We start from the raw sequence: 21,010 nt of genomic DNA on the forward strand, positions 1-21,010 counted from the left end.
ATAAATGGACTTAGTTTTTTCTGCGGGGAAACATAACATTCACTCTGTGGTTAAAGTTTTTAGAATTTTAATATCTTTCTTAAACTATCCTGGGTTTGTACCAAACTTGGACAGAAGCTTGTGTATGATCATGAGATAGTATCCAGAAGTAAATTTTGTATAAAAATAAATCCATTTTTTCTGTATTTTACTTTTAAATGGACTTAGTTTTTTTGCGGGGAAACATTACATTCACTCTGTGGTTAAAGTTTTTTAAATTTTAATAACTTTCTTAAACTATTCTGGGTTTGTACCAAACTTGGACAGAAGCTTATTCATGATCATAAGATAGTATCCAGAAGTAAATTTTGTAAAAAGATAACTCCATTTTTTCTGTATTTTACTTTTAAATGGACTTGGATTTTCTTCCAGTTAACATTACATACAGTCTGCAGTTAAAGTTTTCAAAACATTTATTAGATTCATTAACTATCCTAGATTTTTACCAAACTTGGACAGAAGCTTCTTACAATCATAAGATAGTATCAAGAGGAATATTATTATTGATTTTTTTCCTCATTTTTGTTGAGCCTGCGATTTACAGCAAAAGTAGGCGAGACACTGGGTTCCGCGGAACCCTTACAAATTTTTTTTTAAAAGGGTTCATATTTTTTTAAAAAATTTTCAAAATTTCAAATCTTTGAAAAGTTTCAAGAAGAAATCTTCAATTGCACAGTATTGTGCATTAGATTTGTAAAATCTTTAACCACATTTATTTTGTGTCAGAAACCTATATTATGTCAAAAATTTGATCACAATCCAAATTCAGATAGTATCAAGCTTGAATATTGTGTCCAAATTTGCCCCAACTGTTGAGGGTTTGACCACTGTGGTCGTATAAGGCTGCGCTCAGCGAGGCATTTTATTCTCATTGTTGAAGGTCGTACGATTGCCTATAATTGCTTACATTTAAATCATATGAACTTTGGTGAATAGTTGTCTGATTGGCAATCATACCACATCTCATTGTTGAGCCTGCGACTTTTGTTGCAGAAAGCTCGATATAGGGATAGTAATCCGGCGGCGGTGTTAGCTAACTTCTTAAAAGCTTTATATTTTAGACGATGGAAGACCTTGATGCTTCATACTTTGTATATAGATGCCTAATGTTAGGAAGTTTCTGTCTGTGACATGTCCATTGTCCTTGACCTCATTTTCATGGTTCAGTGACTACTTGAAAAAAAATAGAGATTTTTTGTAATGTTAATTTCTCTCTTATTATGAGTAATACGATAACTATAGTTGGTATGTGCGTACCTTGCAAGGTCCTCATGCCCGTCAGACAGTTTTCCTTTGACCTCGACCTCATTTCAGGGATCAGTAAACAAGGTTAAGTTTTAGTGGTCAAGATTATATCTCAGATACTATAAGCAATAGGTCTAGTATATTTGGTGTATAGAAGGATTGTATCATGTCCAACGATATTCCCTTGCTTGCATTTCCTATCATGATTTTCTTGATAGAGGGTTACTGCTCACAAGGAAGCTATTAAACCAATTATACTTTGTCAGTTTGTTTTAGATTTACGAGTTTGACTGTCCCTTTGGTATCTTTTGTCCCTCTTTTGTCTTCTGACCTTGGCCTCATTTTCATAGTTCAGTGGTTATAGTTAAGTTTTTGTGTTTTGGTCCGTTTTTCTTATACTTTATGCAATATGTCTACTATATTTGGTGTATGGAATGATTGTAAGGTGTACATGTCCAACTGGCAGGTGTGATCTAACTTTGACCTCATTTTCATGGTTCAGTGGTCTAAGTTAAGTTTTTGAGTTTTGGTATTTTTTCTAATACTATATGCAGTAAGTCAACTATATTTGGTGTATGGACATATTTTATGATGTACATGTCAGTCTCACAGGTTTTATTTGACCTTGACCTCATTTTCACGGTTCATTGCTCAGTGTTAAGTTTATGTGTTTCGGTCTGTTTTTCTAAAATTATAAGCAATAGGTCAACTTTATTTGTTGCATGGAAGGATTGTAAGCTGTTCATGTCTGCCTGGCATGGTTCATCTGACCTTGACCTCATTTTCACGATTCATTGGTCAATGTTTAGTTTTCGTGGTTAAGTCTGTTTCTTAGTAACTATAAGCAATAGGTCAACTATATTTAGTGTATTGAATGATTGTAAGGTGTTCATGTATTTCTTGTTTGGTTTATATGACCTTGACATTTTCTTGGATCATGTTAAGTTTATGTAATAGTTGTAGTAAAGCTTTCATTTAGGACTATCAACATAATATCAATGGTTAGTAAAGAAGGCGAGACATTTCAGCATGTGCACTCTTGTTTTTATGCTACTATCTGATTCACGCATACCTGCTATTTATGGTTATTATTTTGTATTTAGGGGAGCATCCAGTTGCATCATTTTATCAAAAAGATATTTACCCGACATAACTTAAAGAGAGTCTTTACTTAACTTTTCTTGTATACAAATTATGAAACATCTTCTCGCAATTTTTACTAAGAGTGATTAATCTTCATATTTAGCAAAATATGGCCTTGAATCTTAACTGTATTATAAATATGAAATAAGCCACAATTTGTTTATTAAAATGCTTCTTAGTCAAACACCCAAATAGTAGGTAAAATCAGTCTCCAGATATAGACTCGATCTAAGGCAGCACATTTTAAAGATTCTGCATTCTGCTTTTGCATTGTTTAGGCATAAAACACAAGTAAATCTAAAAACACATATAAAAATAAGGAGATGTGGTATGATCTCTCGTCAAGAGACCAAATGACACAGAAATTAACAACTAAGCATTCGTGTTGTCAGATTAAAATATCTTTAACACCCCAGTCCAGAGATACATTATACAGAATTTACCATATCCGTACTTATTGCGTAATAAGACATGTGTCCAGGTCAACAGGCTAATAACAAGTACTTGGTATTTCAAGTAGAAATACATTCCTAATGAAAAAAATGGACCGATTTGAGTTGGGATAATACTAATTTAGTTTGAATTTTAGATTTGGATTCCGCCTGGGTTCCTGCTATTTTTAAGCGGAATCCTCCTAATATTCTCATACGGGAAGTCTGCTACCAATAGTTATGCACACGTTTTAGAATTTCGTTTGTGTACCTTTTTGCATGGACTGGCTCATATATATATGTCTATTTTTTTGCATGAAATTATTTTAAAAATTTTAATTCGCATCGCTCGACTGTATATTTTCACTTTTAGGGAATTACGTCCCCTTCAAAAATCCTGGATCATCCCTGTGTTGTTCTGCTTTTGGGGCATATTATCAAAATTATAAAATATTGTATTAACCTTAACTCAGGACATGGACTGTGGCAACTTCGGATTTTATTTGCTATCGTCGAATTCAGAAATAATAATTGTTTACCTTTTCTTCTGGACCAAATCACTTCTTTACTTTAAAATTTACCCCAATATATTTACAAAGTAATTTCATCCCCTTTCTAGCATTTTGAGTCTAAAACATGTAGTTAACGTACGATTTAAATTTTTTCTAAGGGGGAATGGGGGGATGGAATAAGTCTTTATTGTCATGTACATGTAAGTATACATTGAAAATCAACCATATATTTGTGACAAATACAACAGGCTTTTTATCTCGCCTTGACGGAGGCAAAAAGCGAGACATAGGTATGCTGTTTCCGGCGGCGGCGGCGGCGAGCGACGGCGGCGTCAACAATGTATTAGTTTGTGATTAGGTCTAGTTCATGGTGAACCACTAGTGGTAGGTCTATGATATTTGGTATACAGTTGTATTAGCATTGGCACATCTCATTACCATATAGATTATTTGGCCCCGCCCCCTCAGTCAAGGTCTATTGACTTTGAAACTTTTCATAGTTGACATGTATTAGTTTGTGATTAAGTCAATTTATGGGGAACCACTAGTGGTAGGTGAATGATATTTGGTATGCAGTTGTGTAAGCATTGGCATATCTCATTTCCATGGAGATTATCTGTCTCCGCCCCCTTAGTCATGGTCTATAGACTTTGCAAATTTTGCTAAGTTAACGTGTTCAGTTGTATAAGCATTAGCACATCTCATTTCCATGGAGAATATTTGGCCCCGCCCCCTCAGTCATGGTCTATTGACTTTGAAACTTTTGTTTAGTTTACATGTATTTGTTTGTGATTAGATCAGTTTAAGATGAACTGCTAATGTTAAGTCAATGATATTTGGTATGCAAATGTATTGGCATTTGAAAGTATCATTTCCATGGAGATTATATAGCCCCACCCCTGATCATGGTTCATTGACTTTGAAACTTTTACATATAGTTTACAAGTTAATGTTTGTGTTTAGGTTTGTTTAAAGGGAACGACTTATATTAAGTCAATGGTATTTGGTATGCAATTGTATTAGCATTGGCACATCTCATTCCATGGAGATTGTTTAGCCATGTACCATGTGTACCTTCAGTAATGGTTCATCGACTTTGAATATTTGCATAACTTACATGTTAGATTATTGCTATTTTAATTTCAACATTTGCATTATGAAAATTACAAAAAAGTGATACATATCTCTGTGATAACAGTTTATTTTATTCTAATATAGCCAGGGACGGACCCAGAACCTTGATGTCTGGGGGGGGGGGGGGTCACCATGAAACCAAAATTAAATATATATTTAGAGATGTATGTATGCGAGTGTTATGGTGGTTGGGGAAGAGGTGTCAGTTTCTATAGTATCTTTGAATTTTTTGCCATTTCACTCTATTCTTTATTCTTCTGCCAATTGGTCTCTATTATATTCGTCCTTAACATGCATGACATATTTGCCACTTGACGTGAAGCAACCAACAATCAATCAATCTATTTTTTATATTTCATCACCTCTTTATTCTGTTATTTATTTTTAATCCCATTATTTTCTTTTCAGTAAACCCATTCATATCCTCATAAATGGTGGCGCATTCATAGCCTCATACATGTTCATGTACATGGTAATTGAAACAGGAAAAATATACCATCATATATTATTGTATGCTTGGACTAATGGATAAGTGTTTTAGTCCCAGATTATGTTCTCAAATTGTATGTCCTATAAAAATAAAATGGCATTTCATTGATGATTATATATTAGACAATGCCAACCCAATCCACTTTTTGTGGAAAAGGGGGGAGGGGAGTTTTTTTTTAACATAGCATTTGTTAGTTTCCTTTGAAAATTGGAGGGAAAAGAAAATACGACATTCAGTCTTAAAACAAATCTTGCATGAAAATTTTTTTTATTTTTGAATAATTACATTAGATGTATGTTTCATTATAATACGTTATTCTGATTGGCTAATTGCACATCACATGTTATTCCGTAAGCAGTTGCATGAGACAATAACATTTCATTCATGATGACACGAGGTCCCACAATAAAGTGCACAGGTGAATTAAAAAATTTAACTTCATGAAAATCGTGTTTTTATAATCCTAGCTAAAAAATGTAATTATAAGTATTGAATGCTTCTTTTTGTAACTTTATAGGGTTGTAAAAGCGTTGACCGTGCGTACATTTTTAGAATAAAGCGCTTCCGCGCTTCATACAAAATGTACTTCGGTCAACGCTTTTACACCCCAATAAATTTACAAAAAGAAGCATTCAATTCTTAAATAAAGTCAAAAGAAGACAATTTTGAAAATAAAAAATCACAAGAAATGGTAATGTTAGAATTTTGTTAAGAAGACATATGCCATATATTGATACTAACATTCTGGGCACTAAACAATGTATTTGTAAAGTTCGTATATAACACGTGCCCCCCTGTGCCCCCGGTAAATCCGCCACTGATATTAGTATTGTTCATCAGTAGAAAGCAATTATGCTTTTCGAAAAAGACAGTTTTGTTGTGTGGGAAGAATCAGAAAAGTGTTATTTTTCTAAATTCTTTTTGTTAACGTGGACTTCGTAGAGAAACTCGGTTTGAATTTTACAATATTGAGTATCCTATTGAAACATGAACGCGGACTTCAATGAGAACACTTTGATTGAAAGTTTGCAAACGTTTCGACCAATGAAATTCATTTGAATATGCAACACGGACTTCAACACCTGGATGAAATATTTTATTTAGATCAGCCAATCAAATAAGTTTTTAGTGATTACCGCTAAAATATAGTTCATTAAAATTACAGCAACTTTGCGGAAATGTTTAATTTCTATTCTTCTAAAATGTTTGTCAACTTTTGGTCTGTATAATTATATCAAATGTCACAAACGTAAAAAAAGTTATTTAAGTGCATCTAAAGGCGTAAGCCAGGACTGACCGTGTGAGGGCTAAATAAATAGTCAAGGTCGTTAAACCCACCATCATTATCACAGACTGAAATTTATCTTATATTTTCCATAATCTATGTTCATTTATTGCAAGAATTCTTGTACGTGCAGACAGCACATAATTCCGTAACACAATCGTAACCATGCTTCAATTTTCGTTTGATATTCACTGCTTTTCCACAATTAACGCACGTTTTGCACCATTGACTGGTATTACAATTTACACAGTTTGAAAAGTTCATTGAGCTGTTACTTTATTTACAACTTTTAGCAAGACTAAACTGTTTACTCAGTGAATTCAACAAATGTGAACATTATCTATATCAATTTTTATACGATCGCAAAATTTTGCGGTCATATATTGGTATGATGTTGGCGTCGTCGTCGTTGTCGTCCGAAGACATATTGGTTTTCGCACTCTGACTTTAGTTAAAGTGAACGGATCTCTATGAAATTTCACCATAAGGTTCAATATCACAAAGGAAGGTTGGGATTGATTTTGGGGGTTATGGTACCAACAGTTAAGGAATAAGAGGCTAAAAAGGGGCCAAACATAAGCATTTTTGTAACTTCCAGACATAACTTGTGTGTTAGTGTATCGATCTCTCTGACATTGTACCACAAGGTTCCATATCACAAAGGAAATGCTGGGATTGATTTTGGGTGTTCTTGCCTCCAAATTTTAGGAATTAGGGGCAAAAAAAGGGGCAAAAAACAAGCATTTTTCTAATTTCATGACAATAACATGTGTGTAAGTGTATGGATCTTTCTGAAATTGTACTACGAGGTTCCATATCACAAAAGGAAAGCTGCAATTGAGTTTGGGGGTAATTGCCCAAAACGTTTAGGAAAAAGGGGCCACAAATAAGCATTTTTCTAGTTTCCAGACAATAACTTGTGTTCAAGTGTATGGATCTCTCTGAAATTGTACTGCAAGGTACCACACCACAAAGGGAAGGCTGGGATTGATTTTGGGGCTAATTGCCTCAAAATGTTAGGAATTTGGGGCAAAAAAGGGGCAAAAAAACAAGCATTTTTAGCTCACCTGACCTGAAAGGTCGAGTGAGGTTTTCTCATCACTTGGTGTCCCTCGTCCGTCATCCGGTGTCCGTTGTCCGGCGTCCGTAAACTTTTACAATAATCTTCTCCTCTGAAACTTTTGGGCCAAATTTAACTAAACTTGGCCACAATCATCCTTGGGGTATCTAGTTTTAAAAAATGTGTCCGATGACCTGGCCATCCAACCAAGATGGACGCCATGGCTAAAAATAGAACACAGGGGTAAAATTTTGGCTTATATCTTTGAAACAAAAGCCTTCTGAGCAAATCTGACATGGGGGTCAAATTGTTGATCAGGTCAAGATCTATCTGCCCTGAAATTTTTAGACGAATCGGACAACCTGTTGTTGGGTTGCTGCCCCTGAATTGGTTATTTTAAGGAAATTTTGTAGGTTTTTGGTTATTATCTTGAATACTGTTATAAATAGAGATAAACTGTAAAAAACAATAATATTCAGGAAAGTAAGACCTACAAATAATTCAAATGACCAAAATTGTCAGTCAACCCCTTAAGGAGTTATTGCCCTTTATAGCCAATTTTTAACAACTTTTCGTAATTTTTTGTAACTTGTACAAAAATCTTCTTCTCTGAAACTACTTGGCCAAATTTAACCAAACTTGGCCACAATTATCATTGTGGTATATAGTTTAAACAATCTGTCCGATGACCCTGCTTACCAAACAAAATGGCCGACATGGCTGAAATTAGAACATAGTTGTGAAATGCAGTTTTTGCTTTATATCTTTGAAACTAAGACATTTAGGGCAAATCTTTCAAGATTTAAACATGTTAAATGTCCATCAGAATAAGATCTATCCCCTCACAAATTTTCAGATGAATCCGACAACCTGTTGTTGGGTTGCTGCCCTAAAATTGGTAATTTTAAGGAAATTTTGCAGTTTTTGGTTATTATCTTGAATACTGTTATAGATAGAGATAAACTGTAAACAGCAATAATGTTCAGCAAAGTAAGATCTACAAATAAGTTAGCATTATCAAAATTGTTAGAGGACCCCATAAGGAGTTATTGCCCTTTATAATCAATATTGAACAACTTTTCGTCATTTTTGTAACTTGAACAAAAATCTTCTTTTCTAAAACTATGGGCCAAATTTAATCAAACTTGGCCACAATCATAATTAGGGTATCTATTTAAAAAAGTGTCTAATGACCCCGCCTACCACCCAAGATGGCCGACATCAATAAATACAGTAACAGGTGATTGACACAGGCTCTTGAGAGCCTCTAGTTCTTGTTTCACGACAATAACTTGTGTGTAAGCGCATGAATCTTTTTGAAATTGTACTGCAAGGTTCCATATCACAAAGGGAAAGCTGGGTTTGAGTTTGGAGGTAATTGCTCTAAATGTTAAGGAATTTGGGGCCAAAAAGGGGCCAAAAAACAAGCATTTTTCTAGTTTCCAGAAAATAACTTGTGTTCAAGTGTATGGATCGCTCTGAAATTGTACTGCAAGGTACCATACCTCAAAGGGAAGGTTGGGATTGAGTTTGGGGGTGATGAATCATAAGGGGGTTAAAAGAATTTGAGTGGGGATTTTTTTCTTCAATTTTTTTCTTTAAAATTTTCCATTTTTAATTGGTTATTTCTGATTTATATATTAAAAGCAAATAATAATGATATGGTTTTAATATGTAAATTAATTTTTTTCAAGTTCTTAGACCACATTCATTCTGTGTCAGAAACCTATGCTGTGTCAAATATTAAATCACAATCCAAATTCAGTGCTGTATCAAGCTTGAATTTTGTGTCCATACTTGCCCCAATTGTTCAGGGTTGGACCTCTGCGGTCGTATAAAACTGCGCCCAGCGGTGCATTTTATATTATTTAACAAAAACATGTTTTTAATTACAGACTCTTTTAAATGTCGGTATAATTGTAAATGTTTTTTTTTACCGAAAATATAAGATGCATCGATTTAAATTATATAATAACAATGAATAATTTCTGTTCCGTTTACGATATTTTCAAAATCTAATAACGAGTACAATATAGGAAAACAGAAAAAGAAAATGTAAATATACAGGAATACATTAATTCTACACATATAATAAGAATTGGTGGACGCCCTATAGTGATCAGTCTGTCCGTTCGTCTGTCCGTCTGTCTTTCCGTTCGTCCGTCCGTAACAAATTGTGTCTACTCTATATCTATGAACCGTTATCTTTTTAAAGTTTATACTTGACATGTTTATTAACCAACACCAGAGGGTGTGTCATAATGTATGTACAAATTCCTAGGTCAAAGTTCAAGGTCAAAAACTTGAGTTTCAGTTGACAACCTCATGTCCTATGGTAAAGATCATGTCCACTCTATATCTTGAGAACGGTTATGATTTCAAAGTTTATACTTGACATGTATATTAACCAACACCAGAGGGTGTGTCAAAAGTCAAGGTTAAAAACTTTGGTTTCAGTTGACAACTCCATGTCCTATGGTAAAGATACAATTTTTTTACCATACATTATTTCAGCGGGGCCCACAGAGATGGCTCCCATCTCAATGATGTCTAGATTATTCATGCTCTTAAACAGTAAAATCTCAAATATTGTTCATGTATCTCTTTATTATGTCACTTCATATTTGTTGTTGGTTTAGGTTGACTGGATTTATGTCAAGTATTGTATAGGTAAAATTAGTACAACAATTGCCTATTATTTAAAGAAGATGTATATTTGTATGATTGATAAAAGAGTTTTTGATTGTATTTCAGGGTGAGACTCCTTATGATATGGTAACAATAGGACGCTTTGATTCTGAAGAGATAAAAAGGAAGAAGAAAGAAGTGATGGACTTCCTAAAGGTAAATATTCTGTCTTAATTAATAAGTAGAGAGGCCAGGCCTATATCATTTCAAGAAATTTTAGTGTATATTTGACCTATTTGTAAAGATCTTGTCAAGACGAGCATTTTGAGCTCTTGTTTTTAAAAATCCGATGTACGGTTACAAAGTTATGATCGATTCAAAGTTGATTTTCAGCCCCCCTTTTTTCTCCAAGATGGCCGCCATTAAAATCAAGTAGAATTCAATTTTGATAGGTATATTTTGTGGCAAGTAGTTAGTTCTTTGCCTGTAAATGCCATTTTCTTCCAGAATCCACTCCAATCTTAACAGAAATTCATTTATACTCATTTACATATGTTTTTAGTAGATTTTTTTCAGCGTCCAACAGCCTAGATTCTAACCTTCTGACATTGCACAAAATGCCCGAACAGCCAAGTTGAGCCATATTTTTCTGTGAAATTACAAATGAATGTATTGGTTTACACTATACTAACTGTAAAACCTTGCCTGTTTTGGTGAATTATGAAATCTTTGTATAATAAAATGGAAAAAACAAAGAGTTCATTGACTCGGAACATGCAGTCGCTATAATTTTTTATGAAAAATTTAAATGGCACCGATAAACTAAGACAGAAAGCAGCTTTTATTGAATGGAAAACAGACAAAAATGATCATATCTCCAAAACTGTACAATGTATTGGGATAAAATTTGAAACTCAACATTGTGAAAAGTCAAGAGCCATTATGATGATAAATAAAGATGTTTGATAGGGATAATGGCGGCCATTTTGAATCAAGATGGCCGACATTTTGTCAATTTTCCCCTGGAAAAAACATGTTTTCCTTCATTACTCGCTCATTTCTTGAACGATTTTGAAAATTATGGTACCAAATTGATGGTCTTTAATCCATCTTGTCAATGCTGGTAATACATATTTCATTTCTGGTATCAATAAGGAGCTTATAAAATATATGTTGCATAAAAACTGAGTAATCTTCAAAATTTGTTGATGCCGATTTACAAGGTAACAGTCCATTTTTGCGCCTGTCTAAAGTCAGGACCCTCTGGCCTTTATTTGTCTTGTATTATTTCAATTTTAGTTTCTTGTGTACAATTTGGAAATTAGTATGGCGTTCATCATCACTGAACTAGTATATATTTGTTTAGGGGCCAGCTGAAGGTTGCCCCCGGGTGCGGGAATTTCTCACTACATTGAAGACCTGTTGGGGACCTGCTGTTGTTTTTTTCTATGGTCTGGTTGTTGTCTCTTGACACATTCCCCATTTCCATTCTCAATTTTACTATCCTAATAGATATTCTGAATTGCCTTTCTAAAAGGCATACTTAATTCTATATCCAAACTAAAGATAAAGCAAATACCATTTTTTAAACTGCACCTTGGACCTGCTGTATGAATAACCAGAATCCTGCACTTATTTAAACTAAACGTAACCAAAGATATAGCAAATACCAATTTTCAATTCTTTATTCTTCCATTTAATATCCTGTATGCTGAACCAAAACAGTCTGAGATTTTCAAGGGCTTTGTCCTTGCATATACTAATAAATGATTTTTCAGGAATATTCATCTGTTTATATTCAATTCTCAAAAAGAGATGGCTTTAATCAAAACAAATTCATAATACTTGATTAAGATTTTTTATTATCAAGAAATTCAGAAGATGCAGTTTGATTAACAGTTAAAGAACTCTGCATCTAAGACATACATAAATGTCAACTTAATAAACAAACGTAATGAACAAACTTTATAAACATGCAGTTTAATAGTTTTTCCAATCACCTCTTTTAAGGCTCTTATAAACATAAGCAACAATGGAGTGAACCATTTCTCAACTGAACAACCCTTGAATCTAAAGAAAGTTCAATTATTAAGTTCCTGAAACATTATTTAGAAAAATTTTGGTGCCTGAAACAAACACAAATTTTTAGGTGCCTAAAACAAAATTTACTCAATCATTTAATGAATAAGAATAAAGTCCATACATTTAAAGTCCATACAATTACTTTAAAATGTTGTCTAGGTTGTGGTCAGTTCTGAGATGAATCACTAATTTCCATCACCATAATTTTTTACATGCCAAATTAATATGCTTAAATGTTAGAAAATTATATTCCAAACTAAGCTAGTTCCAATATATATAGTCAATACAACATTTAAATAAAGAATTGAATGACCTACAAAAAATAAAACAATAAAGTATTAATAGTTGGATTTCAACTGAAGTATGTTTCTGCATATTTTTTGTACTCCTCTGAAACTTCTTCAAAATTGGTAACATACCAAGACCTTCCACTAACATCTTTTGGTAGTACATCAACATCTAAGAAAAAAACAAAAATGTTTTCAACCTTTTGTCTATCATCAATTTCAGGCCACTTGAAAAGATTTTTTGTTTTTTTAGAATGATGTAAAAACTTAATATCTAAAAAATTATCATCAATACATAAAATTTGTCCAGGATACCATGTATCTGCATAAGCCACTGCAACATATTGTCCACACTGAAAATTTAAATTTGGTAGAACATAGTCACTGCTGGAATCAATAACATTATCAATAGGAGTATTATTAAATGATAAAACAGAATTTTTAACTGAACTCTTTCCTCGTGCCTTTTTAGCAACAGGTTCTTGAGATATAATAACAACATCTTTCCTTTTCTTATTTTTTATAAGACAGATTTTTTGTAAAATGATCTCCCTTTGTTTTTCCATGAAAATTAACCTATCACTTGCAGATTTTATAATAAAATTTTCATTATCATTTGAAAAATCTTCTTCATTCCCCATCTCTTTTGAATTACTTGAAATATTTATTAAAACCTTTAAATGTGATAATAGTTCTTCAAAATTAAACTGTATACTATTTGCAGAAAACTGAAGCAATGTTTTATCTTCAGTGTTTGTTTTTAAAACCTTTTTATGAAATTTAATTTGTGTTTTAACAGCTTCTAATTTATCTTCACTTTTTTTTAAGTTTAGATTTAAATCTTTAAAATTTAACCACAACCCTCCATATTTTTGAATTTCTATTGTCAAGTCTTTCACTTCCTCCTGTTTTTTCAAAGCTTTTCTTTCTTTTTCCTCTTTCCTTTGTTTTAATAAAAGCATATGATTTTTTTTAATTTCCTCTTTTCTTTTCCTAAACTGTTTTATTATTTCTGGAGTTTTCTCCCTTGCTATTTTAAAAACCTCTGCTTTTTTATCTACATTCATCTCGTCTAACCATCTTAATGTTTTATTGTTTGTAAATAAAATTATTCCCTCTAATGCGATGGTATTAGCATTGGGCTTTTCACGTCTCAAGCGATCGAGATTAGCAAAATCTCTCTCAGAAACAATATTTGTTGTTGCAACAGTTGTTGATTCAACACGCAAATCTTTATTTACACCTTCAGTGTTTTCATTAAAAATACCACCAGGTAAACAGTCAGAAAGCTGTCTTTCTATTATAATCAAAAAATTTATTAAAATAATTTGAAGAGCCTCAATGGTTAAGAGGTTTAATTCTTCATCAAGATCATTATTAATAAATAAACTATTAAAAACTTCATCTTTTTTGGTAAATTCTGGATAAAAAACTTTCCCTTCAATAAGTTCTGAAGCATCCTTTGAAAGGAGTTCAATAGAATTTTTGAAAACCAACCAAATGTCATTTAAATCTAAAATATGATCAACATTTTCAATAATTCTCCATAAAGGACCAGTAAGAAGCTTATCTACAATACCTAAAGCTCTACAACCTGCTAAATATACAGGATTGTTTACATAGTTATAAACAGCACAAAGTAATCTATTTCGGTCCTCTTTATTAAAATAATTCTCAATAAATAATTTAATATGATTTCTATGGTGAAAAACACTTGCACCCATTGAAAACAGTAAATTAATTCTATGCCCATGAAAAGTGGTAAGTTGCAAATCAACAGGAGGTTCCAACTGGTTTAAAAATGTTTTAAAAAGTAAACCATAACCAGATTTTTCATCTGCACCAGGCACACACAGCTTTGTAGAAGCTCTGATAAAATCACAAGAACTGGGACTGAAAAAACTACTACAATCAACAGATTCTAAAATATTTTGTTCCCATAATTTCAAACCAGACTCAGCCTGAGTAGCAAAATTAACAAGTACATGTAAATTACATTTGAATCCATTTATAGCTGACATCTTTTTAATTAAATCCATATCAGTATCATCATCAGTTGGTAAACATTCTATTTTCATTTTTTCTAATAATGATTTTAATGACTGGTTAACAATATGGCGATCAGTCATCATGTTTTTAATTGATAAAATAAGTTTGGACCTACTCTCTTTACATAAATTAACATCTGAATTTTTTACAAGAATTTTCGACATGTCTGTTAATACAGAATCTATCAATAACTTGAAACTTTCTGCATCTCCACGAACCATTTCATTAATTCCTAAACTGAACTGACCAAAAGAGGTTCCAACCTGGACACCACCAAATTCATGACCCCCTCTTTTGGTACCGTCAGTATGCAAAGTATTACAGTCACTGGTTAGCATTGCCTCAGCTGCTTGCATCTGAGCAAGAGCTTTGGCCTCCACAAGCATAATTTCAGAAAAAGTGCGTTTCGGCAACCTTTCTACTTTCAACCCCCCTAACTTTTCTAAGACCGTTCTAACCACCTTTTCTACATTGTTAACACCTACATTTAAACTTAATAATGCAGCATAAACCTCTCTAACTGTATCATTATATTTTCCATTATGGAAAGTCTGAACAATTTGGTTCAACTCAAAAGACATTTTAAATTCTGTTATTTCCTCCTGTAAATTCATATTCTCATTTTCTAAAAATTCAATCCTTTCCTTACTATTCTTAATTGTTTGCTTTAAATTAATAGTCTCATTCAAATTATTTGTATTTTGTACATTTTTATCTTTCAAAGATTTGTAGTATCTCATTAAAGCAGATTGAACTTTGTATTTTTTCCTGATTTCATTAGCTCTCAATTTTGTAAACAAGATTTCTTTTTTCATTTTAATATTTTCCTTTTGAAGGTCAACAATTTTCTTTTGTTTACGCTTTATGCGTTTGTTTACGTTACGTACAGACAACTCAGATAACTTATTTTCACATACATGATGTTTTTTCTTTAATCTTAAATTCTCCTGTTTAAGTTTGTAAATATTTATATTACATTGATATCTCTCTGATCTTGATTTACCAAGTTTTATTCTCAGGTCTTTGACTTTTTTTTGTACTTTATTCTCATTTTTATTTTCATTACAAACATTTTTGGTTAAAATTGTTTGGTTTGCATTATTTATAACAGATTTTCTTTCAGGTGCCAAATACAGGGTGTTTAGATATAGTGTTTTCCTTTCATTACCCAATTTATGTTGTGAAAGTTGTCTCTTATACATAGACTCCCATTGATTTTGTAATGCACCCATATTTGGGGCCACATCTAAACTACACAAATAAAAAACCCATTGTGAACATTGTTTTACAGAAAAACCAAATCTGATCTTTGCCTTTCTAAACTCTAAAATAAGCCCTTTCTTAATTTCAGTTGTAATTGTAATTTCACAGGGATTTTCTAACCATTTCAGTGTTATTCCTACCTCATTACAAAATGGACCTAAATTATTAAGTTCACTATTCAGATTAAGTGCGAAATCTTTTCCCAGTAACTTATTATTTTTTTTTACAATAACCGTAACCCTGTTTCTAATTTTCCTTACAAATGGAGAAATGTTTACATTGTTAAACCCTAAATTACTTAGAACAATAGGCAAATTTTCTTTAAATGTTAATGACGGTGATTCTTCAATCGTCTTCAATACCATATCCCAAAAAAAATATTGCCTCCAAACTGGTTCTTGAAATTTGGTAATGGCCCAATCATCTAAAATTAAAAAAAGATCCTAAAAATTATAAATAATGTACATAACAAAATCTGACGCTCCCTTTTTTGTGAAATTACTAGCATTTCATTTAAAAAAGGGAATGTCATATATTTACCATATTATTACGAGATAAAGGTTTTGATTTATCTGTGACCAGCACATATCGTCCAGCAATAAAATCATCTTTGGCACATCTAAAATCCTATGACCAGCATATGGAAGAGTGTTTTGTACTGAAAAAGAAAACAAAAGGAACCACAAAGAAATAGCTCTAATAACATATCATTTTTCAGTAATATGGATGTTATTTTAACTTTAATTAATTTCAATTCATTTTCACTTTTATTCTTTACAAGTACTTAAAGTGTTAGTAATAAACAAATTCTTATTCAACTGATAAGTTTAAATGTTAAAACATTTTTTTTAAATTTGCAGGACTTATTATTTTTAATCAGTATATAATTAAGTATTTTACTAACCGGCATATGTCTCATCAGTGAGTAAACCCTGCAATAGTTCTCCAGATATGTTGGACTCTGACAAATATTCTTGAAACATTCCCAGTCCTGAAACACAGAAAAAAATCAATTGTGAATTTGTATAAAAACTTATGATCTGACCATGAATAGAAAACAGATTTGGGTTAGTGAATAAAATTCTAATTCCCTGAAACAGAACTTAGAAAATATAGGAAGATGTGGTATACATGGACATTTTTTTGTACATTGTACATGGCAATGAAACAATTCTCCATCCAAGTCACAATATTTATAAAACCAGAATGACCAGTGTAAAACAATTCAAACTAGAAATGTGACATGCAATAGCCTTATTTGTCACGATTACGCTCCTTTAATATTAATGTCATGTCATTAAAAATTTCTATACAGGTTTTCATTTTTTAAATAAAGAAACAAAACTTGTTTCATGTCACTTACTGTGAAGCCTGAAGAATCATATAATTAAATAAACAACACAAATGTTTCATAAAAGCTAACTAAATTGAAAGAACTGTAGAAAAGGCTTGGATATCAAATCATGTATGGTATTTTTCTTCTAAAATATCATTATAATTTTTAAAAAAGGGGACACTTTTTTTCAACTGTTCAAGTTATACTGCCTTACTGGACAAACGTAATGTCCAATGACTTTTGTTCGCTTTATAACAAAAAGATAGAAGAAATAATTATATAACAAAGTAAGTTCAAATATTTAACCAAAAAAATATATATATATGATTTGCTGAACTTACCGTTCTGTGTACTGACGTTACAGTCACTCGAAGCAGCTTTCTGATCGACGTTCATGATTTTCCACTTGCGTTTTGGTTTAATCGTTTAATCTTAAAAAAGAAATATGTCCCTGATTATTGATTGCTATCAAATTGGGGTGTTTAGAAAGAAAAAATGTCAAGGTAAACGATAAAGGACGTGAAATTTCGGTTCGAATTACTTATCTGGTTGTTTACAATCTTCGAAGTTTTCAAACGTGAAAGTCAAGGACGCAGGAAGCGGAAATAAATCTTCACTGCGCATGTGAAAGAAATGGGAATCTCCTTTTTCATTGGATAGTAATTTTATAAATTTCTGACGTCAGGAACATATTTCTATTTCTGTTTGAAGTGGGTACTCCTCTGGAAAAAACCGTGCCGCCGGCAACGCTTTCGTTGGATATACGCCGCGATTGATCAAATATTACGTTCGATTTCATTTTAAATTATTATATAAAGTTATTCTTTTTAATAAACTTAATCTTTTTAAAATATTTAGGTTAACTTTTTATTCTTCATTATGGCAAGAAAACGACAAAACAACCCGTTTCAAATCTGTATATTTTGAAAAATATCGCGAACGGAAAACAAAATGGCGGACGTAACTACGTTAAACTGGCCTCTCTATAATAAGAGATATTTACAAATATGTTGACAGATTGTTAGAGACACAACAGACTTGGTACATTGAAGTTACAATAAAACGGTTGCCTGTTGTATTCAATGTCATTGTAGTATTTGTTGTCAGTTAACAATGTACCCGGTAAGTTGACAATTCCAAGCTTGTTGCCTAATATAGATGTTGGCATATGCGAAAGACAAATGTTTGAAATCAGTGTCTCATCTGTTGGATGTCTCTTATTTTTAGCTCACCTGGCCCAAAGGGCCAAGTGAGCTTTTCTCATCACTTGGCGTCCGGCGTCCGTCGTCGTCCTGCGTTAACTTTTACAAAAATCTTCTCCTCTGAAACTACTAGGCCAAATTTAACCAAACTTGGCCACAATCATCATTGGGGTATCTAGTTTAAAAATTGTGTCCGGTGACCCCGCCAACTAACCAAGATGGCCGCCATGGCTATAAGTAGAACATAGGGGTAAAATGCAGTTTTTGGCTTATAACTCAAAAACCAAAGCATTTAGGGCAAATCTGACATGAGGTAATATTGTTAATCAGGTTGAGATCTATCTGCCCTGAAATTTCAGATGAATCTGACATTCCGTTGTTAGGTTGCTGCCCCTGAATTGGTAATTTTAAGGAAATTTTGTTGTTTTTGGTTATTATCTTGAATATTATTTCAGATAGAGATAAACTGTAAAAAGCAATAATGTTCAGCAAAGTAAGATCTACAAATAAGTCAACATGACCAAAATGATCAGTTGACCACTTTAGGAGTTATTGCCCTTTATAGTCAATTTTTAACCATTTTTCGTAAATCTTAGTAATCTTTTAGAAAAAATCTTCTCCTCTGAAACTGCTGGGCCAAATTATTTGAAACTTGGCCACAATCATCATTGGGATATCTAGTTTAAAAATTGTGTCCGGTGACCCCGCCAACTAACCAAGATGACCGCCATGGCTATAAATAGAACATAGGGGTAAAATGCAGTTTTTGGCTTATAACTCAAAAACCAAAGCGTTTAGAGCAAATCTGACATTGGGAAAAATTGTTAATTAGGTGAAGATCTATCTGCCCTGAAATTTTCAGATGAATTGGACAACCTGTATTTGGGTTGCTGCCCCTGAATTGGTAATTTTAAGGAAATTTTGCTGTTTTTGGTTATTATATTGAATATTATTATAGATATAGGTAAACTGTAAACAGCAATAATGTTCAGCAAGGTCAGATTTACAAATAAGTCAACATGACCAAAATGGTCAGTTGACCTCTTTAGGAGTTATTGCCCTTTAAAGTGAATTTTTAACCATTTTTCGTAAATTTTATATATCTTTTACTAAAATCTTCTTCTCTGAAACTGCTGTGCCAAATTGATCCAAACTTGGCCACAATCATCTTTGGGGTTTCTTGTTTAAAAAATGCGTCCGGTGACCTGGCCATCAAACCAAGATGGCCGCCACGGCTAAAAATAGAACATAGGGGTAAAATGCAGTTTTTGGCTTATAACTCAAAAACCAAATAATTTAGAGAAAATCTGACATGAAGTAAAATTGTTAATCAGGTCAAGATCTATCTGCCCTGAAATTTTCAGATGAATTGGACAACCTGTTTTTGGGTTGCTGCCCCTGAATTGGTAATTTTAAGGAAATTTTGCTGTTTTTGGTTATTATATTGAATATTATTATAGATATAGGTAAACTGTAAACAGCAATAATGTTCAGCAAAGTAAGATCTACAAATAAGTCAACATGAACGAAATGGTCAATTGACCCCTGTAGGAGTTATTGACCTTTGTAGTCAATTTTCAATCTGCTTCCTTTGTTTAATATTCACATAGACCAAGGTGAGCGACACAGGCTCTTTAGAGCCTCTAGTTTGTGTCATCAGCTGGCTATCTGATATATATATACATCACATCATCTCCTTTTATGTATACATAATGTGTATCTCTGTGCGGAAAAGTTGATTTACATGTTTATGCAAATATGTAATAATCATATACTAAAATAAAAAGCACATCTTAACAAAATGTTTAGTATGCTGTCAACCTGTGTATAGATTTTAAAGCTTTCAATATGTAGCGGGTAGACAAAGCCACCTACATAGATAAAACCTAAATGAAATGAGTAAACTCAGTAACGTAAACTCTCCTGCACATATTTTTTAAATTGCATACAAAAACAAATAAATCACATCATCATTAAATAGGCTGTTTGCAGTAAATTTTACTCACGTGTGATATGGCTTAGAAGGAAAAACAATTACTGTGGCGATGAAACATGTGGTAAAGATGTCAGACCACCAATTCATTCACTCCAATTTAGAATGTAAAGTTATATACTAAAGTAGTCCTTCCCTAAAAAAAATATAGTGCTTTTGATGTCATTGTTTACTTAAAAAACTAAACCAACAAATTTGCAGAAATGAAATTTTTTTGTGAAAGAGAAATATATTTACACCATTTTTAGACATAATTTACTTGCCAATGAGTTTGCATTAAAAATTGAGGATTAATGCGCTCCATACTATATTTATTTAAGATTTCCAGAAAAACCAGGGGCTATGTTTAGTAGTTACCTTCGGTCATTGGTATTTTACTACAAGACATTAAACATGAATTATAAATGGCAGGTAGAAAGATTATACATGTACGATTCAGTATACTAAGAGTAACACCTGCTTTCTATGAAGTTAAAAATATTATAAAGCTGTAAATGTTGAAAACATTGTTGGAATAGACAGGCTCTGACAGGGATTTCGAATTAGTGATCTGACACCTTTAAAGAAATAAACATGGTATCACAAAAATCAGAAAACAGCCTAACACCAGAATTTGTCCTTTCTTTTGCAATTAAACAATGGGAAAAATAAAAACAAATATAGTAACACATACTTTAAGAAATTATGTATTTTCTCCATTATGATTATGGTTGATAAAACTAAGTACTGTTTTTAACTTGGCAATAGCTGCTTCTGAAAGAAATCAAAATAAATAAATAAACATAAACCTAAATTATTTGAAAAAGAAAGAATATTACAAAATTTAAGTAA

General features: G+C 32.4%; 1 protein-coding gene across 1 annotated transcript in view; it reads left to right on the forward strand.

The window, feature by feature from the left end:
• The window catches only part of LOC134684945 (uncharacterized), a 267,814-nt gene that overhangs the window by 12,687 nt on the left and 234,117 nt on the right, over positions 1-21,010 (forward strand). Inside the window, exon 8 of the mRNA XM_063544265.1 lies at positions 10,094-10,183. Within this exon, the coding sequence (XP_063400335.1) occupies positions 10,094-10,183 (90 nt within the window). The remainder of the gene's footprint in view (positions 1-10,093; positions 10,184-21,010) is intronic.

This window comes from Mytilus trossulus, chromosome 9 (genome assembly GCF_036588685.1).
Source record: "Mytilus trossulus isolate FHL-02 chromosome 9, PNRI_Mtr1.1.1.hap1, whole genome shotgun sequence".
In the NCBI taxonomy this organism is placed as follows: domain Eukaryota; kingdom Metazoa; phylum Mollusca; class Bivalvia; order Mytilida; family Mytilidae; genus Mytilus; species Mytilus trossulus.